At 45.6% G+C, this 22860-nt stretch overlaps 1 protein-coding gene across 1 annotated transcript in view; it reads right to left on the reverse strand.

The window, feature by feature from the left end:
* Nucleotides 1-22860, reverse strand: part of BTBD7 (BTB domain containing 7) — a 288393-nt gene that overhangs the window by 20720 nt on the left and 244813 nt on the right. Inside the window, exons 8-9 of the mRNA XM_069637965.1 lie at nucleotides 18082-18271; nucleotides 15905-16083 (exon numbers count right to left, since the gene is read on the reverse strand). Of these exons, the coding sequence (XP_069494066.1) occupies nucleotides 15905-16083; nucleotides 18082-18271 (369 nt within the window). The remainder of the gene's footprint in view (nucleotides 1-15904; nucleotides 16084-18081; nucleotides 18272-22860) is intronic.

Consider the following 22860-nt stretch of genomic DNA (forward strand, 5'->3'; position numbering starts at 1 on the left):
GACAGCGTCGGAATAGCACAAGCACAAAAAAAGCATTCCAAAATGATGTAAAGAACTCTATGTAGCGGCTCTTGGAATGGAATATATGTTGGCTATGCAGGAGATTGCAGCAACCATAGCTCTTGAGATGTGACCTTGGTTTATGTGAAAGGCTCTAGTTCGCTTATGAGCTTGAATGCATTGTACAGTCAGTCTGGATAATCTACCTTTAAGGACTGCATACAGGGCTTCTGGAAACGATTTAAAAAAGGAAACCTTTTGCTGAATTACTTTCTAAAAAGGGCATTTAATGGAATAGAAATTCTTTCTGCAGGCAATTCATTGGCTTTTAAACATGAAATGATCACCTTGGGTATCAATTTTGGATGTTCTCAAACCTACAATTTCCTGGTTAAATAAATGTCATCTAACCTTAGTCCATGTAATATGCTAACTCTAACAGAAATTAAACATTAAGTAGCTGTTTTCTCCATTTGAGCATGACATGCTAGCCCATGGAAAAACTAAGAGCCCAGCTTGGAGCAGGTCTGGTGAAAGCATAATTAAGCCCTCATTCAAAGCCTTAATCGCCGGTATCCTCCACCATGCTGGTTTGTATTGTGGTGTAGAATTCTGCTAAATGTACCTTACTTGGACTGGACTTAATTGGACCTTAATCAGTCAGATAGAATAAATGACACTGAATAGTCTTCGCTGAACAATGCAGCAGTGACGTTCTCTGAACTTTTCCTACATGTCTACTTGTTTTCCAAATAGGACAATGCCATCAAAAGAAAGTTCTATAATGTGGGTCCTTGCTTATATAGTACACACCCCGATAGGAATATCCTAGAGTCATTTAGCCACTAAACCAGGGCCTGCTGGTGTTGTATTGGAAGCATATTTTTAGTGTTTAATATGAGCTAACCTTTTGGGTGAATAGGATGGGTCTCTCGCATGCGCGCAGGACGAGGCTTGCTAACATCTATCAATGTAGCCCACTGACATGCGATGTATGTTCAAGGAAGCCTTTAAATTAGTATTTTGCAGATTATATACAAGTTATGAGTTAGGCCTGCTCTCCCTTTTACTATTGATGGAATTGAGATGGGTTTCGCCATTTAAACTGATTAATGTCCCTCAAACTGACTCTCTCTGCGGATGGTCAGATTCAATTGCTAAAGGGGGACAATATTTTTTTGAAAACACTTATATCCACATGTTCTGATATTCTTGCTTCAGCGGACTCAGACAGACACCTTGAATTCCAATCCCCTAAAATCAAAGGACTACATCAAGAGGAGAGACTGAATCAGGACAATTGGTAGGATACCAACAGCAAAGCTATCCATGAACTTCTCAGCCTATGACAAACCCTAGGAGTTCCCACCCCAGGAGCACAGGAGTTCCCACCCAGCTTCCAGGAAAGGGAGACCTGCATACATAAGGCCCCAGAAGAAGATTGTGAATTAGAACAATCGAAACGTCAGTGATCCTCGTGAATTGACTAAATACCACATCTAAGGACCACACTGAATTCTCTTCACTGTTTAATAGACGTCGGACCAGTCTCTCTTGGTCGGGGATCAGCCACAGCTGACCATTCTTTCTAACTATTGCTACATAGACAGATACGATTGCCTCTGTCCACAATAGTCCGGTTAGGGCTAAATATCTATGCCCCACATTAAAAAGGACTTTCTGTTTTCTTAACTCTACTGGTCTGTTTGAATGTATTGAAAAAAACAGTAATTGAAGACAATACTTCACAGCATTGAAACTATGAGATTGTAACCTTTATGAAGTAATATTGTGTATACCTCAAGTTCAATTATGACAATCACAAGGAGTTATTGCATATTGATTGTACAGACCTGAGAAGAATTGCACCTTTTGCATTGTTCACCTTTACTTTTGCTTATACACACAGTTGTTGACCTGCTTTTGACCTAGCTATGTCATGTTAAAATCATGGTGTTTCTTTGTGTTGTCTTTTAATCTGAACACTCGATCTCTTTTTAAGAAAAACTTACAAGATTAGCCACAAAAATAATAAAGAGGCTACCATAAAACCAATCATAGTTGATGGTTGTTTCTTCACCTTATGATTAGGATTTATCACTAATGCATGGGGTATCTGGGAAGATTTAAATCACAAACTGCTCAAAAAGGATTGCAGTATTGAATTAGTGAGGACAGGAACACCCAATGTACACATATCTCGATCCCTCAGCCCATTATATCCTGTCCAACTTTAGGGCTGTCCCTCCAGTTATAAGTATGACAAACCCAGAGGTGTTCTACCCACCTATCTACACAAATTCCCTGATCCCAAAGCCAGGATGAATTTCCTTCGATTTAAACTAAATGTTTTGCCGACCTTGGAAATACTACATATTCGGGATAAGATTGGCTGCCCGTCTGACATGTCAGGAGTGTGATATGAACATTAAACAAACAAAACATCTTTTGTTATCCTGCCCTGGGATAAGGGAATTAAGACTGACGATTGCAGAGGTTTTTCGATAGGGAGATATGGCCGAATTTTGATGGTCTATGGGAGAGAATTATTTCAGGCAATGAAGAAGTTTTTTGACAATGGAAGAGGTCAAACTTCAAGGATCTAAAACTGGTTGATCATGTTCTCATTACAATTGGTGAGGTGAGCTAATGTTTGGCCTGAAGGAGGAGATTATACTTTTGTTATACTTCCTCCTCTCCTTTTCTTTCTCATATTTCTGGGTACATATCTTGATAATTTTCTGTTGAGAATGGTCATTTTCTTTTATTTTCTTTCTAATCAGAATTGTTTGTTTTATTTTGTTTGCTGTATTTAATGTGGTGTAGTTGAGTAAAGTTTTATGTAGTTATCTTTTAATTGCTCTAAATGATGTTATCTAGTTTTATGTCTCGATTTATTTTTGCTAATATGCACAATAAAAAATAAAAGATTAAGCAGATGTCAGTAACCTCAATATTGCATGACTGGGGCATAAAGATGAACTTTCGCACAGAAGTCGCCATTAATGAAATCGGGCAGATAATTGCCCTAATAGATTGTCATTTGTAAAGAGCACAGATGCTGCTGGTCTGGCCATGAACCTCTGTGCCTCGATTCAAGGGTACACAGTTCGAATGTGTCCTATGTGGAATGTGTTGGGCAAAGGCCAGAGATGTGGTCAGATCAAGATGCAGCATTCCTGTTGCATAGCATAAATTAGCAGTTGCCGGGCATGACTGTCCCAGATGCGCTTACTCGCAGTACTTGAAGCATTTTACAGCAAGCTATGCAAGCAGAACCCAGGGGACGGAATATGGCTGCGACTCCAGAGTATTCTGAAATCTGCTGACCAGACTGATGTTAGACAGGCCGGTCGATGGTGTAAAGGTGTCCAGCAAAATCTAAAGATGAATAAAATCCTTAGTTCTCACAAGAAGGCAATAGCCAGGTTTTAATGGCTTCACAGAAGGTGATTTGGTCCTTTAGCATGTGGATCCAGAAAGGGAGCAAGCGGCAGTGTTTATTAACTTTGACAGAAAAGGTGCAACTTATTTATATATATAAAAAAAGGATTTCATTACATAGCATTGGAGATTAGTTTGAATATTCTGTAGTCATTGTGCTGTGGGATCTTTGTTAACACAGCTTAGAGACTCTGTTTAGGCAACAAAATGAAACTTATTATCCCCCCCAGGTTTAAAAGGAGTACTCCGTTATCAAAACACCAAAAACCAAATCCAAGTATGGTGCTTATTTGAAGGAGGATTTCGGGTGACTGTCCAACATAATACAAGGGTTTCATTATAAATACAGCATCAACACTTACAGGTTTAACAGAAAGGCAAGTCACAATTTCAATATGTTGTAATTTTCAGAGCATGCGTTTGTGTCAAAGGTACTAATTCAGCGCCAGATAGAGGGACGCCCTTACCAAATGCGGGAGTAAAGATGTTGCACAGTGGGGGTGGCCACATGGGGAAGAATACAGATACTCTGAGCCAAAGACAAATTGTATAAAGGGCTTCCCTGGGAATGGTAGGGGGTAACGATACAGTGGATGTAAACATGGTCCAAAACACTGCTCTATGATTAGCTAAAAGAGGGGAAGGCCAAACATAGCACAGTTACAAATACGTGTAGTGTGAAATCCCTCGGACGGGCTGGAGCTGGGAACCTTCAATCTCAAACACATGACTACGTCAGGGATGTGCGGAGGGGGGTGGGAAGCGGAGAGAGAATGCTCAATCTACTCGTCATAAGGGAATAAAACAGAAACTGGGTTATGTAACTACAGGGCGGTCAGCCAAACAAGCCACCCCACAAGGCAGCAGGGGGGAAATCTCTGTTGCAGTGTATCAGTCACATGACCTGCCGATGCCTATCGGCAGGCGGCTGTGGGAAGGGAACACTGGACGGAGAGGCGCTCCTGGGAGGACTGCTAGGGAGAATTTTCATTTCTGTACTAATTCTCTTCAAACTATAGTGACCCCCAGCTCTTTTGCTGGATTTAGGACTTTTTAATTTTAACCCTGGAGTGAGAGACCTTTTTCTCATTTATTTATTTATACCCGATTTAGATGTTGTGTTTTGACTGTTTTTGGAGTCTGCTTTTTGTATGGTGACACGCAGCACCTTCAGTGAAGAGTCACTGAGAAATCCTTTAGATTTAGCATAAGGTTTAAACACCTTTGTGTGAACTACAGTATCCAAGAACAGTTAAGTGAAATTGACTTTATATACCTTTTCCCTTTGTAGGTCCAGCACACACCATTTTATGTGGAGTGCTGGTGTGGGGGGTTTGGGGTTACCTACTAGCCCCTTATCCTACATTCTCATGTAACATTTTTATGTTAGCCACACTACTTTAAATAGTTGGTGGCAGTGGTTTACTTTTTCCTACCAGTGTGATTTTCTAACGCAGGCTGAACCCTCAATTGCAGTACAGCACCCATGGGTGACCATTTTTGTCAAAATAGCCCCTGCCTTCTTTTTTCACATTTTCTGTTTCTGAGGTCTTTCTTGGATAAAACTGTGCATTGAGACAGGTTTGAGCCCTTTGTCTTGGCCTTTGGTGGGCTTCAGGAAGGACAGGTTGAAACTCCCCTGTCCTTTGTATCTAGGAATGCCTGAATGCAACTAGTCCTTATTGGCTGTGCGATTGACGGCCTAGGCTATGCATGAATGGGAGAAACCTGCTTAAAAGGCCAGGGTTTTGGGACTAGAGTCGGAGTCGAGCACTGGGAAGAACTAACAGATGAAAAAACCGTGAACTAAGCTTGCTGCATCCTCCTGGACCATTGAACTGCCCAGTGAAGCCCGTTTTTCTGATCGACAAGAGACGCTCCGGAAAGTACGACTTCTGCCCTTGGCTTAGTGGGACCAACTAACTCAGACGAACCCCACTGGAACACCTTCCCCAAATGGCTGTACTTTTTTGCTGCTGCAGGAAGCGAGTGCCAGAAGTCGCGAAATCCATAGTCGAGTGCAGCGACTGTAAAACAGCCAAAAGCTCCAGGTGTCTCCCCAGGACCCTCCACAAGCAGGACGACCAGAGATAGAGTACCACCTCACCAGAGTGCAGGACTCCAGGAGTGAAGGAAGACCATTCAGTGTCCAAGATCCACTGTGGTGCAGTTTACCCAGTGGTGCCTGTAGCTGCCACCGACCTCCGAATTGCTGTTGCAGGAGTCCCCAGATGTTCTCCCTCTTGTCCCCATGACTGAGGCCCAGGAACACAGGATCAGCATCGCTGCAACCAGACAGAAGCCAGCTGGACCCTCTTTTAACCAAAGGTACTGTTCTGACTTGGGGTACTTACCTCAGTGTCTGTAGCTTGCTCTTCTTAGCTGAGACTTGCAGTAGCTGCTTTGCTAGAGTTGATTTCAGCTGTAACCTTCACAAGTGTAACGGTTTGTGACCCTACAGTGATTTTTCTTCAACCAACTCTCTAACTTTGTGCAAGACTTACTATCCAAGAAGTGCCTCAGCTGTATAGACTTCGCTCCAATTGACTTTGGCAGTCCCGGCTCTATGCAGACTTCTATTTCATTTGACTTTGGTACTTACTGTCCATCATAGGGGATACATTGGTTTTGAAATAATACTGCTGGGAAAGGTTTTTATCTAGACTTCAATGGAAGATTTAAAGTGCTCACATGCTCCAAGAACCTGTTTAACCCTTTTCCTTCCTTTAACCTTTCCTTCATACCAACCTCAGAATTTACAAGTGTACTAGTGATATTTAAATGCAATTACTGTCCTAGTTAGTTTAGTCACCTTGGGGCATAGGAAGTGTTCAAGAGGCATCTCTAGAGAGTATCTACTAGCTTTGCGTTCATTCTGTCAAAGTATTTAAAGTATATTTGATTGTTGCATACATTTCCCTTTTTAAAGAATGCTTATTAAAAAGTTACTGTTAATTATTTTAACTATAAAACTTGAGTGCAAGTGTTATTTGGATACTTGTATTGGTGGATTTAATTGTACAGCTCACATTTATCCCTCTTCAGATAAGTCTGGCTGCTCAGGCACACTACCAACTTGTCAAGTACAGACCTATACCAATAGGTGGGTTACCCAATACCAAGAGGACAATGATATATGATATATTTTATTTGTATCGCGCTCGTACACAAGTGCTTCAGAGTGCGACAAGGGAGGGGAGGGGAAACGGGGCAAAACAACAATAATGATGATCTTACTAGGCCCAGTGACATTGAGAACGTACAAGTGCATAGGGAAGGGGAACAAATGCATGGAAAGGGGGGAGAGTGGGAAGTGCGGAGCAGAGGAGAACAGAAAATAATAATGAATAAAAGAAAAAAAAAATAGATAATGGAGGCAATAAACAGTGGTAGTTCTGCCAGCAAGTGGTAAGTGCTGCGTTTATGGCAGCAGACTGGGTAAGTCTGAAGTGCAGAAGACAAAAATGTGGGAGGGGGACTGTATGGGTACAGATAGAGTCCCACGTGCAAGGCGTGGCCAGGAGGCAGTGCAGGTGGGTGGCAGGGTGAGCAGGTACATGGGCACAGGAGACAGATGGAGGCCCGGTGCACAGTGCCAGCAGAGAGCAGATCAACAGGGGAGAGGGGGGAGTGAAGGCAGAAGCAAAGAGGAAGGTCTTGAGGTGCTTCCAGAACCGGAGATGGTGCTCCTCAAGTTTTAGAGTGGCAGGAAGGCTGTTGCAGAGGGAGGCCCCAGCCGAAGACAGACCTACCCCCAGCTCGTTTCTTTGATAAACGACTGACCCCGAGGGAGTTAGAGGAGCGAAGACCTCGAGAGGGGAGGTATTTAAGGAGGGATAGCTGAAGATATTTTGGACCCAGGCCCCAGAAAGCCTTGTGGACAATGCAGAGGGTTTTGAATTTAACCCTTGCATTCACTGCGAGCTAATGGAGATTTCAGAGCTGGAGAGATACGCTCCCAGGGCGTGAGGCCAAGGATCAATCTCGCAGTCCTGTTATGGATTAGTTGCAGAGGGCGGAGAGTAGAGACAGGTAGATTTACAAAGAAGCTGAGCTTCTGGGGGAAGGAGAGGAAAGGCAGAGTACCTCTGAGGAGGTGCAGTAGGAAGTTTGACTTTTTAGAGACAGAAGAGATGCGGGGGGAGAAGGAAAGTGTGGAGTCAAAGATGACCCAGAGGTTCTTAGCCTCGCAGGTAGGGGTAGGAGGAGTGCCAAGGGAGGCTGGCCAGAGAGTGAGGGGAAAGGATGGTGTAGTCTCCCAGCGGATGACAACATTAATTCTTGCCCAACAGTCCTGGAGGAGTGGAAGGGGACCGACCAGGAGGGCCTCCCATCAGGTGCCACCATTAATGGGTGAAGAGGAAAAAGGAGAGAGACCAGAGACCATTTGGGGGGTCCATAGGCCTGGAGAGGGATCGAAAGAATGTCGGTAAGGGTCTGTCTGGAGCAAGCTCTATATCAGCGATAGGGAGGCCTGGGTTGGAGACTAGGATATCCCTTTTGAACTTTTTCTTGCCAGACTTAGTGAGAAGGATAGGCGATAGAAAAGTAGTTCGAGAAGATAGGTGAGGGAGCACCATAGAGGAGGAGAGGGCAAATGGGGGGTTGGGGGTCAGTGGGGGGGACATAGAAGGAGGGGCACACAGAGGACAGAACAATGACAGAAAATCAGATACAATATATAGACAAAGTCAGTTGCAGACAGAACCTAGAAGTAAATAATGTACACAGGAGGGATGCAGGCAGTGCAATGTAAGCAAACAACCAAGGAGAACCAAAAACGAGAAGAACCAAACTATCACTTAAGGAACCCAGAGTTAAAGGAACAAAACAGCAGGGATGCAGGCAAATCAATATAAGCAAACAACCATGGATTACAAAACACCAAAAAAACAGAACGATTGACCAAGTAACTTAGAAGACAAGAATGAACACAGCAAGGGTGGAGGCAATGCAATATAGCCAACAACCATGGAAAACAAGACTACAGAACAGTACACAATAGGTCACGAGAAGGGGGCTAGGAAAGGGGAAGGGAAGGAGCAGGCCCGTGGGGGATGCAGAGGGCGCGCAGCTGAGTGGAGAGGAACGGTGTTAGGCAAGATTGTATGCAGTACTCTGTGGGAGACTGCACCAGCCTTGTCCTCTTGGCAATAGTTAACCCGACCTTTGGTATAAGCATGTACTACACAAGTTGGTAGAGTGACTGGGCAGCAAGGCTCATGTCAAAAGGGGTCAATGTGAGCTGTAGGGTTGTGACAGTTCACAGTGACAGTTATCCAAAGAAACACTTACACACAAGGTTTCTTTTTTTTGTTTAACAACTTTATTTATTTTGGTTACAGCGTTATCAATGCATTACATGTGTCCACAAGACACTCCTCACAGCTAATATGCATGTCACTTGTTATGTACCCTCTCCCATTGGTCCCACCATCCCTCCCTTAGTTCGTGGTGCTTTGATGGGTAGGGGACCCATCAGGGCTTTGAGTGCCCAGAAAGTTTGCTACCCTACGGGATTGAAATGTTAGGGCCAGAAAACGGGAGTGGTAGTCCAGTACCGGAGCCCAGCAGTCGGTGAAGCGGTGGAGGGCTCCTTCCTTCGCCGCTGTGACCTTCTCTGCTACCAGGATCTCCCAGACCTTTATCCACCAGAGGGCCAGAAGCAGGCCCTCCCGGGTCCTCCACTTCCTTGCCACCATGAATTTGGCTGCCAACAGTAGATGTGTGAGTAGTGTGGCTGTTAGGCCGGCTCTGGGATAGCAGTCCGGGCTCGCCACTCCAAGCAGGATGACCTCCGGGTCCATCGGGAGTCTGCGCTGAGTGATGTCCTCGGCGATCTGCAGGACCTCCCTCCAGAAGGTTTGTACTGTCGGACATTCCCACCACATGTGGAAAAAGGATCCTTGTTCGCCGCATCGTCTCCAGCAGCTCGGATCAATGTCAGTGTTACAGAGGTACAGGCAGACTGGCGAGTAGTACGTTTGTAACGAACCTGGATGTCGAGCTGATCCTGGACCATATCTCCACCCATGTCTGGTCTTCTATGGGATGTTCCAAATCCCTTTCCCATCCGGCCATGTATGGCGGTCTGACTTCTAGTATGTCCTCCTGGAGGAGACGGTACAGTTTGGTGACCTGACCTCGGCCTGTGGTTTCTTCTGTAGCCTGCTCGAGAGGATGGAGGTCACACAACGTTTCTAGATTAAACAATGTATTTAACAGTCAGTTGAATAAGCCTTCTTTAGAAGGGAGCAAATATATGTAACAAAAATATACTTCAAAAAACGCACTCAGTTTCTTTAAATCAGTAGATACCCATTTGGGATAGCACACAGAATTCCTACACCCTGAGGTGAATTAAATAACTAGGACACAGTGGACATTAATATATCACTGGTACACTTACAGCAATACTGTGGTTAGTGTCAAAAGGAAAAGATGAGGGAATAAAACAATGGTCAACAAATATTCTTAAGCAGGTAAGTACTTTTGAACCCCCAATGCAAAGTAAATTAACCCTTTCCCAGCTACACAAGTTATCTAAAGTGTAACTTTTGTTGAGGGATAGTTAACGCACAAAGTCAGTGGTAAGAAGAGTCTTTCAGGGAGCTAGGACAGCCAATGTTAGTTGAGCAAAAGTCTAGGTGAGCAGAAGCACTTCTTGTAGTTAGATATAAAGTCTTGCACAAAGCTTTAGTAGTCTTTGTAGAAAATGAAATCACTTTAGGGCCACAAGCTCGGAGGCTTGTGAGGGGCAAAGCTGCAAGCAACTCTGCAAAAGCAACCAAGACAAGTCTCAACTGAGAGTTAGCAAGGCTCCGCAACAAGAGGTAAGTATCCCTTGGTTTACAGTACCTTCGGTCTGAAGAAATTGGTTCCAGCTGGCTTCTGTTCCAGTTGTAGTATGGCAGATCCTGTTCCTGGACCTCAGTCGTGGGGACAAAAGGGAGGACGTCTGGGGACTCCTGCACTACAGTTTGAAGGTCGGCGGCAGCAATGGGCAAACTTCAGATCAGAGGCACTTTGCGGCTTCAGGTTCTCGCGAATAGCAACACCGCGGTTCCTGGACACCTTATGGATTTTCATCACATTTGGGGTCCAGCACTCTGCTGAGGTGGCTCAGGCTTGGTCAGTCCTGCTTCATGGGAGTCCACAGGATCTTCCTGGAGCTCGGGTCCGACTTAAAAACAATGTACTCTATTTGGTGTTCCTTTCCCTGGCAATCGTTTCCTGCAGCAGCAATGGAAGTACAGCCAGCTTCGAAACGATGTCCAGACGAGTTCGCTTTGGGGTTGATTGGTCCCACCAACCCAAGGGAAGAAGTCGTCCTTTGCAGGGCTTCTCTAGTCTAGGTAAATTCTGAGCGTCATCACTGCAGCAGGGCTTCACCGGACAAACCAACGGTCCAGGAGTTGCAGCAGGTGTCACTTCCAAGTTCTTCTTCGGATTCCTTTGTCCAGTGGTCGACTGCCTTCCAAGCAAAAGACCTAGCCTTTTATGCAGGTTTCTCCCATTCATTTGCAGCCTAGCTGTTAATCACAGAGCAGGGTGGCTGTCCTCCAAGGACAGCCAGCCAGCCAACACAGCAGGGTGGCTGTCCTCCAAGGACAGCCAGCCAGCCAGCCAATCACCTTTGGGTGCATTCATGTAACCAAGGGGATTAAGCATAGGGAGTTTTGGGCACCTCCCTCACTTTCTGCCCGTCTTGACATGCTGGAGCCAGAGGTGGGCTTCAGCAGTGAACCCGCCATAGACTAAACAAACAAAGGACCAAACCTGGTTTGGCGCGCAGAGTAAATCTCAAGAAGGACCTTTACAACAAGAAATGGCAAAAAAAAAAGAAGACCGGGGACATGTTGACAAAATGGGCACCCATGGGTGCTTTACTGCAGCTGGAATTGCAGCCCGCTGTAGAAACACTGGTAGTAAAAAGTAAACCACTGCCACCAGCCATTAATTGTAGAAAGGGGAATATAAACATGTTACATGAGAAACTAGACAAAAGGGATACTGAGCAACAACCTTCAGAACCCTATTGTAAGATAGTGTGTGCTGGGTATAGAAAGTTACAAATGTAAGTAAAGCCAATTTCACTTTACTGCTCTTGGAAACAGTAGTTTAACCAAGATAAGGTATTTAAACCTTTTGGGAAATCTGAAAGACTTCCCTGTGCCACTGCACTGAAGGTGCTGTGTGACACAATGTAAAAAGATTATGCCTATGGAGTTTGTCAGACTCCAAAGTCAAAAGGAACAGTGTTCAAATCAATGAAAAATACATGAGTAGGAAAAAGTTCTCACTCTCTCAAGGTTAGAAATTAAAAGTCCTAAAGTCCAGCAAAAGAGCTGGGGGTCTCTAAAGTAGAAGGGAATTAGCAAATTTCCGAGAATTCTTCCCAACATCCGGCCTAGAGTTGCGAGAGGGTGCACGCAATTTAGGATTGCGAGGGAACGCACGCAGCCTAGGATGCGCAGGCAGTGCACGCAACCTACGGGGAGAGGGTGTGCAAGTGAGCAGGGGGCGAGGGCAGAAGGAAAGGTCTCGGGAGGTAAAAATGCATGTGCAAGAGTGGGAAGGGGCACTAGGTTGGGGAGATGGGTGGGGGCTAAGGGGTGGAGGGGGGTTTGGGAATGTGGAGTAAAGCAAGCTAACCCTGCAACTGCTTACCTGGCGGCTGTAGACAGGAAGGTGAGTCGTCCGCACTCACTGTCTACGCTGTAATCCCTTTACTGCTAAACATCTGCATCGCTCAACACTGCAGCCTTGTCCTGCAAGGGCTTTGCAGCAGAGGGTCTGTACTTCGGTTCATATAGGCACAAATCCGTGGATGTAGCGTTCTAGTCTACTAACAGTCTACTAATGTGGCCTAACGCCCCTTGAACCTCTTCTCTATCCTTGATTCCTCCCTCCTTTTCCCTCTCCCTTCCTTCCCTACCCACTCCTCTGGCTCCACCCTTGACCTCATCTTCAACTCTTCCTACCCCTCTTCCCCTGTCTCTGCCCTTCCTGTCCATCTCTCTGATCATGCATTACTCTTTTTCCCTTTCTCCTGTCCCTCACTCCTCCTCTCCTAACCCCTCCCTTCAATCTACTCATGGCGTGACTACCGCAACTCTGACCCCTCCGTCTTTATTGACACTTGCTCTTCTATTCTCCCATCTCTCCATGACTTCTCATCTGCGAATGATGCTCTATCCTCCCTTTCCTCTGCTATTTCATCCTCCCTTGATCAACTATCCCCTTTCTCTCTTCCGACAAACCTGGAAACCCTCTCAAACTTGGCTCACTCCTCAACTCCTCTCTATGAGGCGCCTTCTCAGACATCGAGAGACTATGGCTCAAAACTCCCTCGCTTTCTAACCGAACCTCTTACTTCTCTTACCATGCTATCTATGACTTGTCTGGCCTCGGCCAAATTCTCTTACTATTCTAACCTACTCCAATCCCAAGCAACTCAACCTTGCCTTATCTTCCAAACTCTCACTCGACTCCTCTCTCCCCCTACTCCTGAGCCCTCCTCCAATTCTCCACTCTCTCCTTCTGACTTCACTAACTTCTTCTCCTCTAAGATTGTTACTCTTCAGCAAAAGATACACACACCCCCTCCGATTGCCCTTCTCCTCCTCCCCCTCCCTCTTCCTGCATGTCCATCTTCTCTCCTGTCTCCCCTTCTGAAGTCTCCACCCTCCTATCTAAAGCCCACCCCACGTCCGCCCCAACTGACCCTCTCCCTCTCCCTTCCTTAAGATTTACCCTCTTCTTGTCCCCTATCTCACCTCCTTCTTCAACTTGTCTCTCCTCAGCTACCTTTTCCTCTGTTTTCAAGCATGCTACGATCATCCTTATTCTAAAGAAACCTTCCGCCGATCCACTTCTCACCTCGAACCTCAGACCTATCACTCTTCTCCCATTCCTCTCAGAGCTTCTTGAGCGCCTTGCCTACTCTCAACTCTCATCCTTTGTCACTGATTGCTCTCTCTTACCACCCTACCAATCTGGCTTCCGTCCTAAACACTCCACTGAAACTGCTCTCACCTCTATTCTTAACTCCCTTCTTACTGCCCGCCATGCCAAACAATCCTCTATCCTTATTCTCCTTTGACACTGTGACACTGTTGATCACCCCCTCCTTCATACTCTCTCCTCCTTTGGCTTCAAAAGCTCTGTTGTCAACTGGTTATCCTCCTACCTCTCTTCCCGCTCCTTTACTGTCTCCTGGGGTGGTCAGTCCTCTCCTAACTGTCCTCTTGATTATGGCGTACCTCAAGGCTCGGTACTTGGCCCTTTCCTCTTCCCTCTTTACACCTCCCTCATTGCTCCCGTCATCTCCTTGTTTGGCATCTCCCACCACTTCTATGCCGACGACACTCAACTCTTCCTCTCATTCTCCCCCTTCTCATCTGACCTCAACCTACAACTCTCTTCCTGCCTTAATGCCATTAAGAACTGGATGTCTTCCCGCTTTCTCTCTCTCAACACCGACAAGACAGAAGTCATATTCCTTCCCTCCAACTCTTCACCCTTCTTCTCCTCCACCTTTCATTCACTTTCCTCCCTCCAACCTTCCCATCTCTCTTCAAGCTCATCATTTAGGCGTTCTTTGACTCCTCTCTCTCCTTCTCCCAACACATCTCCCTCACTTCTCGCACCTGTCGCTTCCACCTCTTCAATATTCGCAAAATTCGTCCCTCTCTCACTTTACACGCTACCAAACTCTTAATCCCCTCCCTCATCTTCTCCCGTCTCTTCTACTGCTCGTCCTTACTCTTCCTACTTCTCACCTTGCCCCTCTTAAATCTACCACTCTGCTGTTCGCACCCTCTGTCTCCTTACCTCATGTGACTATCTCTACCTCCCTCTCCTACTTTGTCTGGCTCCCTTTTCACTCACAACTGAAATTTCAATTTCTCTGCCTTGTCTTCAAATCTCTCCATGGTCTCGCATCCCCTTATCTCTCCTTCTACTCCCCCTCTTGTTCCCTTCGGTTCGCTGACCACTTCCTTCTCACTGCAACCTCACCCCCCTGTGCCTCCTCCCGTTTTCGCTCCTTCCAACTCCTTGCACCTCTACACTGTAACTCCCTTCCTCTTACTATCCGTTCTTCCCCCACCTTCACTTCATTCCGCACTTCCCTTAAATCTCTCCTTCTCCATTCTCATCCCTGAAACCCCTTCCCCTTCTGCTTTCCCCCTTCTCACTCTGTTCCCCCCCGACTTTCTCCCCTCTCCCTCTCCTGCCTCCCCTCTTCCACCCATCCCATTTCCCCTTCCTTCTCTCCTCCACCCCCCCTATCCAGTCCCATCTCCCTTTCTTTCCCATCCCCTTCAGTTAATTGCTCTTCTCACTGTTTTATTGTTTGATTCATATTGTAATTGCTTCAGCTGTTATTTCGTTATGTATTATGTTGTTCCACTGTACACCGCTTTGGCGAAAGGCGCTTTATAAATCAATAAATACAAATTCAAACTGCATATTGCTATTCTAAATGTGGTGTATGCTTTGGTTTACTTACCATAAGCATCATATTTGTTTTTATAATGAGTTTATGACTTCTAATAGTACTTACCTTTCTAAAGGAATGCGCTTTGCCTGCGTATATATAAATAAACCTTTATTTTTACAATACATCAGTGTATCAGTGTTTCCTTGGATCATATGTATGCTACAAGTTCTTTGTACCTTCCTACAGGCCTCTTTTCCTCCTAAAATAAGCCTGACTGTTCTGTAATTGCTACTTTAATCTCACGTGGTACAGCCTTAGGAGTTGGAGTTTCTGTATTGCCCGATGTATAGTTTTAGAAAGTCCCTTTGGGTGGACTTTAGAAAAACTGTCCTAACAAGAACTACAGACTATGTGTTGCTGAGTAATAGGAATACCCAACCCAAGATGTGAACACTAAAAAGGTCAGCCAATGAGGAATGAGGTGCCCACTGGAACCTCCTGGGACGTTTCTCGACAAGGGAAATATGCGCCAAGCAAAAAGTGCCATTTGTCTGGCAATCATGAGGACATATGTACTGGTGCTACTAGAACTACTGGTCAGTGGCCCAAGAAATCTGGCCCAGTGCTTACAAAGGTCTCAAAAACATTCCCACAGAGCTGCTAGGGAAATCACTTGTAGTCATTGCTTTGCAGTTGACTAGTATTTAATGTTTTTCTGGCAATAGACTTTTGCATAAGGTACCCAACGCGTGTGCGAGGAAGCCAATGTCCACATACAGCCCTTCTAGCGAGATCCCAATAGGAGGACTGGAGAATCAGCATAAAGCATTTTAGGCATCTTTTGAAAAACTCAAAAAACGTTTGTAAAGTCTGCAACAACCGTCGGTGGTCTTACAGTGAACGATTCAATCTTGATCCTAAAAACACTGATTCATTGATGTGGCTCCCTTTCCTATAGAGCTTACAGAATATAGACTTTTAGGGTAGCATCTTGTTTTTTTAAACTAATGTTACCTGCAGAAGTTCAGCAGCAGCATCGGAAAGACCAAACTCTCGCAACACGCGAATCTGAATTTCATAGCTGACAGTGGCCCCCTCTCCGCAATTGAGGGCATATGCTCTTTGCACTTGCTCGGTGTGCCGGAGTTCCTGTAAACGCTTGACCATCTCTTTAACCATACTGAGACGAGGAACTGCAAAAAGAAAACAAGTTTGAAATAGAATCAATATGTTTAAACAAAAAGAAAAATGTGGTTTTCGCTTCTAAAAGCCAACTTCTATAACGAAACCATACAATAGCCAATTTCATTATGTGCATAGACAGCTTGGAAATTTTGTAGCTGAAAAACACGTCCACTTTACTATAACTCTAACACGAAGGCAATCCTAACAAGCTTGGACATGCACGGAGCTAGTCTATAAATCTGGATGTTCTACATAATGATTAGTATCAGATAGTTTATAACTGAGTCACGTGACACCAAGCCTCAAACATAACAAATTACTTATTCTTTAATAAATAAAAAAAAGCCCATACAGAATGTAATATTGTCCATCAACCAACCACGCTTTAGCTCCCTTCTGCCTCTGATGACATCCACCAATAGGCAAATTGAATGGGGTTAGGGAGGGCGTAGCAGGATGAGAAGAGGCCAACGGCACCTATTGCAAAGAAGTGGTGAGCAATAGCCCCATGAATTACCAAGCAACCCACCACTCTTCAATGTTATTCTCAGTACTAAACCCTTGATTGACTTCAGGAGGGTTTCTGTGCCTCCAATCTCTCATTGCCGCTCACATCGGCCTGAAGCTCATGCATCACCCACAGCCTGTGCTCTACATATAGAGGGTCACTGCAGTGAAGGACTTATCCCATAATCCTGAAAGGGAACCTGGGTGGGGATGCCAAAAGGAACCAAGGCGTACAAAAAGCAAGGCAACAATTGGCAGTTCGAAGTAGGAAAAGAGGGGAGGGTTAGTAAAAAGAAAACCCAGAGAATGAAGATCAATTTCACCTGCCAGAAACACCATATAAGGGCCGGAGAAACAAACAGGGTTTTGAGGAGAGTCAGGAGAAGTGCTCACAATCTGCTCCTCAACCACTGATATCCCCGGACTACATCCACAGTGTCTGGCTAAGCACCAATCACCCATAACATGACAACAAACATTGCCAAAATCAGGCCCGATCTCTAGATTCTCCCTAGTTCAGCATCATCTGGGTCGGCAGAGGGCACGGTGACAGTGGCAGGTGATTAACTAGGTGAGGAAGTTGGAGTTAACAGCACTAATGTAGGTTTGGGTTTAGGCTTTGACTTGGTAATAGCAAGATAAGCACATGAACTGAGAGGTAAAATAGGGTGGGAAGAAAGTACCGAGCTGCAAAATCAACGCCAGCTTAAGTGACAATAAGATATTTTCTGTTGGCAAACGATGGGGAACAAAATCCTGCATGCCGAGAGAAAAGTATGGCCTGAGTGAGGCGGGAGGAGGAGCTGCTCCTCCCTGCAGATCGTACCATCAGAGCACCAGGGACTGTTTTGCAGAGGCTTCCTGTTTTCTCCTATGAACTCATGGAAAGAGAAGGCAGGCTAAACAAGCATGTATCATTGCAATGCAACACTTGGACATTATTTTTTCAGCGCTTGTGAAGCAGAGAGAAGGATGTGGGCTTGTTGCGGATGGGCCAACTAAATATGTGCACTGCCCAATGCATACCAGTCCCCATCTTCTGTAGCAGTGGGTTTGCCTCCTGCATGGTAACATTTCCAGTGCCTCGCAAAGAACCCAGAAAAGAAAATGGCAGCACAGTATTTGATGTGGGCATGGAATCAAACACATAAGCGTTATGAATAAATATTCCTCATAGCAATAACCAGTTTGATGGTGGGAAGCAAGCAGATGGCTGGAGCAAAAATGAACAGTGGCACCCAGTGACAACTATGAACAAATCATTGATAGAACATTTGTAACTGCCATTTAATATTCCTAATTTATGCAAATTATGACCTACATCAAGGGTGTTCTAGCTCTCCACCCAGAACCTTTAGAGGATTTGTAATCAGCTTGAACGATTAGGTACAGAAAATGTACTATTTGAGAATCCTATTAGGTGCTCATTTAAGCAAGCATGAAAAAGCACTAAACAGAAATATATCCAAAAAGATCAATCCGATGTTTCATGGATTTACCTGGAATTTCGTTTGCCACGACTGAGGGAGGACTGGACTGGCTACTGTTCATCTGCTGGTGACTGATCATGTGACAACACTGCGGCACTGCATTGTTCACCATGTAAAGTGTGTCAGGAACGTTGGACATTCGAACCATCCGAAGACGAACTAGATCCGTTTGCTCCACCATCATCTCGTCAAGAACAGACTGAAATAAAGAATTGCCATAAACAATGCATCCGTGGTTACAGAAACTGTTTCACAAAGAGGTTACTAAAGACTATTAAAAGCAAGAAAACAGGAGTCGCAAATATGCACTTGAATTTATCAATGGAAATGTGCTCAATTAGTGCAGATGTGCTCAACGGAGGGCTGCTATTAAACAAATCCTTTCAGACTCCATGTATATATAGGTTGTGATACGTTTGTGTAGCTTCACACCTAGAAAACATCCTTGAACTTGATTCACACAACTTAAAAGTATATTCACAAACATGCATTAAACTATATAACAGACTGCAGGAAATAGCCGCATATTCACCTTTGGGAAGGCGTGAAGAAGGGAGTAATCTTTGCGGGACATGGATGGAACAAACCGTCATTCAAATTTCGAAAGATACAAATATGTGGGAGCCCCTCTGGGAATGTACAGAGCTTAAATAACCAGTTCTATGCAATGTTTCCCACTCGGGTGGGTGCTCAACCACAATGGACCTTTCACAGGAGAAATTACCATTTGTATATCAGCCTGGTCCCACCCATCAGGGGAGTCCAGCACTGAAAGGCCAGGCAATTCTATGAGCAAGAGTTCCAACAGCAACCCCAGACACGAGTATCTACCTTGTTGGGCCTCATCACTGAGGTGAAGATGAAGGCACAGTGAGGACAGGTTCCACATCTGGATTACCCTCAATTTAGGGTGAAACCCAAAGTCTTTCAAAATATAAACAAATATGAGAATACCTAGCAGCACTCAATCTCCTCATGGAACCAAATCACATGCATCTGGGAGGCACCTGGCGGAAGGACGGGGTCTTGGTGATATTTTATTTATGGTTTGCTTGTTAGGCGCTTATACAGCAAGTAAAATACCGTTTCAAAGCACCCACAGGGCAAAGGACGGGAACAAGGGAGTGAAATACATTACAAACAATTAATAAAAAGCAGTGGCGGGAAAAGGAGGAAGGACGAACCTACTGTGCCTTGTGAGTATTCAGAATATGCAAGTGCAGCAAGGAAAAGGGCAGAGGGAGTAAGTGCTGGGGAGTCCGGGCTCATGGGTAACCCACAGATGAAGTGCTTGGGTTGATGAGTGCTACAAGGCCAGGGGCCACGTTAGGAGTAAGTGCGAACCTCCGAGGCGGAGGGTGTCCCAAGGCAAGTGCTGAGGGTAGACAGGAGATGGGCAGATTGGGTGTGGGAGGTCAGGGGCCCGAGGATGCATAAGGGCCCCGGACACCAATCACAGCAACTGTCTGATTTGATGAGAAGAAGGGAAGGAGGAGGTGAAGAGGTAGGTCTTGAGGAACTTCTGGAATTTTCTAAAGTCCTGCTCAAGGCGCAGAGGCAGGGGGAGGCTGTTCCATAGAAGGGAGCCAGCTGAGGAAAGCTATTGAACACCTACCCTCTGTTTAGCAAAGCGCTTTACACACAAAGTGTTAGTGCCAGAGGAACGAAAAAAAGCAAAAGCATGTGGGGAATTTAAGAATGACCACAACATTTAATATTTCAAACAGGTCTGCAATAGTGATTCAAGCACAGAATCTCACAGCAAGAAATGCAAACTAGGCGCTCTGCTCATTTGTCACAAAACCCAGCCTAATTGTAGCCAAGTGTACTCTTGGACAGTGCTTATGGATGCAAGGGTTGACCTCTCCCGGATGCTTCAGATATTTTGTAATTTAAGCCCTTAGTCCCCCCCCCTCTCTGAACGAGAGTCTCCTGATCCACATTCCACCCACAAAAAGAAATCTGTTGAGCTACAGATTTTGGAGACTTTGCGTTTGGAGCTCAGTATTGTTCTGGTACAATTCATCCCTTGTTTAAATGTGTTTCAAATCCATCTTCAGCTAAGAAGATCAGCTTTAAAAAAGATACTTTTATAGTGATATTTCTAATTGTCATTATTTTAATATATTTGTATAAAGCTTTTATCAACGTCTAGATTTGACCCTTTTGTCAAACACAGTACATTTTTAAAGAGCGTGTAGAATTATTTTCTTGCCCATTTATTTTGTGCTAGTAATTTTATTACAGGCTGTTTCTGTCACGCTCTTATTCTTTCAGTGGGTACATAGCTAGGACAATACAAAACATCTTTGTTTTCCTTTCTTCAACCTCGACAAATCATTGGGCTACTATTCTTTGATTACCTAGATTTCCCAAAAGAGCCGCTTGCCAGTCATATTGATATTATCAACCCAGTTATAATGGTCTATACTAACAAAGTTACTCACCGTAGTGACTACCTTACTCCTAGTCCATAGTCCCCTTTCCTCCATACTTGTGGGACATTCCGTCCTTAAAAAAATGTCCTTTTTACGCGGGGTACCACGCACGGCCTTAGACACAACACACACAGCCCCACCCCCCCCACCCCCGCCTCCCCCCCCCCGCCACCCCCCCCCCCCCGCCCCACCTGGAGCTCAGGTCCAAGCAGTAATGCTTACAAAAAGCTGATGGGGAAGTCCACGTATCTGCCTTGGCAATGGTTTCCCAGGGAACATTTTTGGAAGGCAACACAGCCACTTTGCCACGTAAAAGATAGGCATGAATGCCCTTCGGATGTTGAAGGCCCTGAATGGTATACGCTTCTGAACTACAGGAGGCAATCCATCGGGAGATAGTAGCCTTTGAAGCAGGTTTCCCTTTCTGGTCTCCGAACGTAACAGAGTTGAGAACCAGAATCTGGCTGGCCACCAAGGAGCTATGAACAGGAGAGTGCAATTCGATGTATTCCTGAGCTTGCAGAGTGACAGATGAATCAAAGGAAGAGAAGGGAATGCATATGCCCTCATGTTGTGCCACGGGATTTTGAGAGAATTCCCTAGAGAGGAGGCCCCGAGACTGTCCATGGATGCATAAAGAGGACGTTTCCTGTTTGTGGCAGTCACAAAAAGGTCAACTCCTAGAGTGCCCCAATGACGAAAGATGTTGGAGGACCTCCATGTTCAGTTCGCACTCGTAGCTGGCCGCTGTCTGTCGGCTGAGTGAGTCTGCAGTCACATTGAATTTCCACAGAATGTGTACCATCAGTAGCCAAATGCCGTGCTGGATGGTCCATTCCCAAATCTGAATGGCAAGGCCCACTAGAGGTGGTGACTTGGTACCACCCTGATAGTTGATCTAAAACATCGATATTGAGTTGTCTGTGTGGACGCGGACCACCCTGTTCGTGATGGATGGTTGAAAAGCTTTCAGCGCCAGAAAAACCGCCAGGAATTCCAAATAATTTATATGAAACACTTGTGTGCGAGCGCAATAGACATAAAATATCAATATCCTGCAGCGTCCATAGATCGAAAAACCTGGAGATTATCAAACGTCACGCACCACCCCAGAATGGAGTCGTCCGTGGTAATCGTCAGTTGTGGGCAGGGATCCTGAAAGGAGGCCCCCCACTGTAAGATTGTTGTTCGAGGACAACCATAGAAGGTCCGTCATCATGCAGGATGGGACTGGGATCATCTTGGAATCAGAGTCCGAAGCCTGACACCAAAAGCTCCGAAGAGCTAGCTGCGTACGCCTCATTTTGAGACGCGCAAGAGGAAGAGCAAGTACCCACGAGGCCATGAGGCCCAGAAGACACTGGAACCACCAAGCCGTTATGTGCTCTGACTGGATGAAGAGCTGACACGTGGCGAATAGATCCGCAATCCTGTGCGCCGTCAAATACACCCTGGAGTCGATCGTGTTCCAACGGAAACCTAGGAAGATCAGGTCTTGGGTGACCATCATGGAAGATTTCTGCCAATTCACCGACAGCCCAAGATGGAACAGGAGCTGGAGGAGAGACTGGAGACAAAGCTGTTGGAGGACAAGGACCGCGCAGGAGCCAATTGTCCAAGTATTGATATACATGAACACCATGTAGCCGAAGGAAAGCTACGATGACCAACATCTTTGTAAAGATGCACTGTGCCGAGCTGAGACCAAACAGAAGCTCACAGAACTGGAAGTGCTCCCCTCCCACGGAGAACCACAGACATATAAGCATCCTTAAGGTCCACTACACTGAGCCAGCCGCCCTTCCGTGCAGAGGACTTTATTTGGCAGGGTGTGATAATTTTGAATTTCTCTTGGGGGAAGATAAAGGTTGAACTGGGAAAGGTCAAGGATGGTGCGCAGGCCAGCCTGGTTGGGTTTGGGCATCGTGAACAGTCGAGAGTAGAAGCCCTCTCCTTGCTCCCAGAGGCAACAGGTTGCACCGCCCTGAGGTCTTGAAGCTTCTGAACCTCAGCTCTGAGGGACGGTGTCCCAAACTGTTGGAAGGAAGGATTGAAGGGTGGGGGAGGGGTAAGCAAAAGCCTGCACGAGCGATGAACAAAACCCACTGATCTTTGGTGATGGTCTGCCATGCCTCTAGATGGGACGAGATTCGTCCTCCCACCGGAGTCTTGTGCGACTGACAAAAAATATTTTGCAGACTTGTTGGCAGGGAGACTGATGGGCGAGAGAAAAACCGACCACTTTGTTTTTTCGACGGGTGCCGCCAAACGGAGGTTCAGTTCTGCGCGCCTGGCGGTCATGGAACCCCCTGAAGCCAGAGAAGGATCGAGACAGACCCCAACCTCTGTG

The sequence above is a fragment of the Ambystoma mexicanum genome, chromosome 14 (genome assembly GCF_040938575.1).
Source record: "Ambystoma mexicanum isolate Mex_15411 chromosome 14, UKY_AmexF1_1, whole genome shotgun sequence".
NCBI lineage: Eukaryota > Metazoa > Chordata > Amphibia > Caudata > Ambystomatidae > Ambystoma > Ambystoma mexicanum.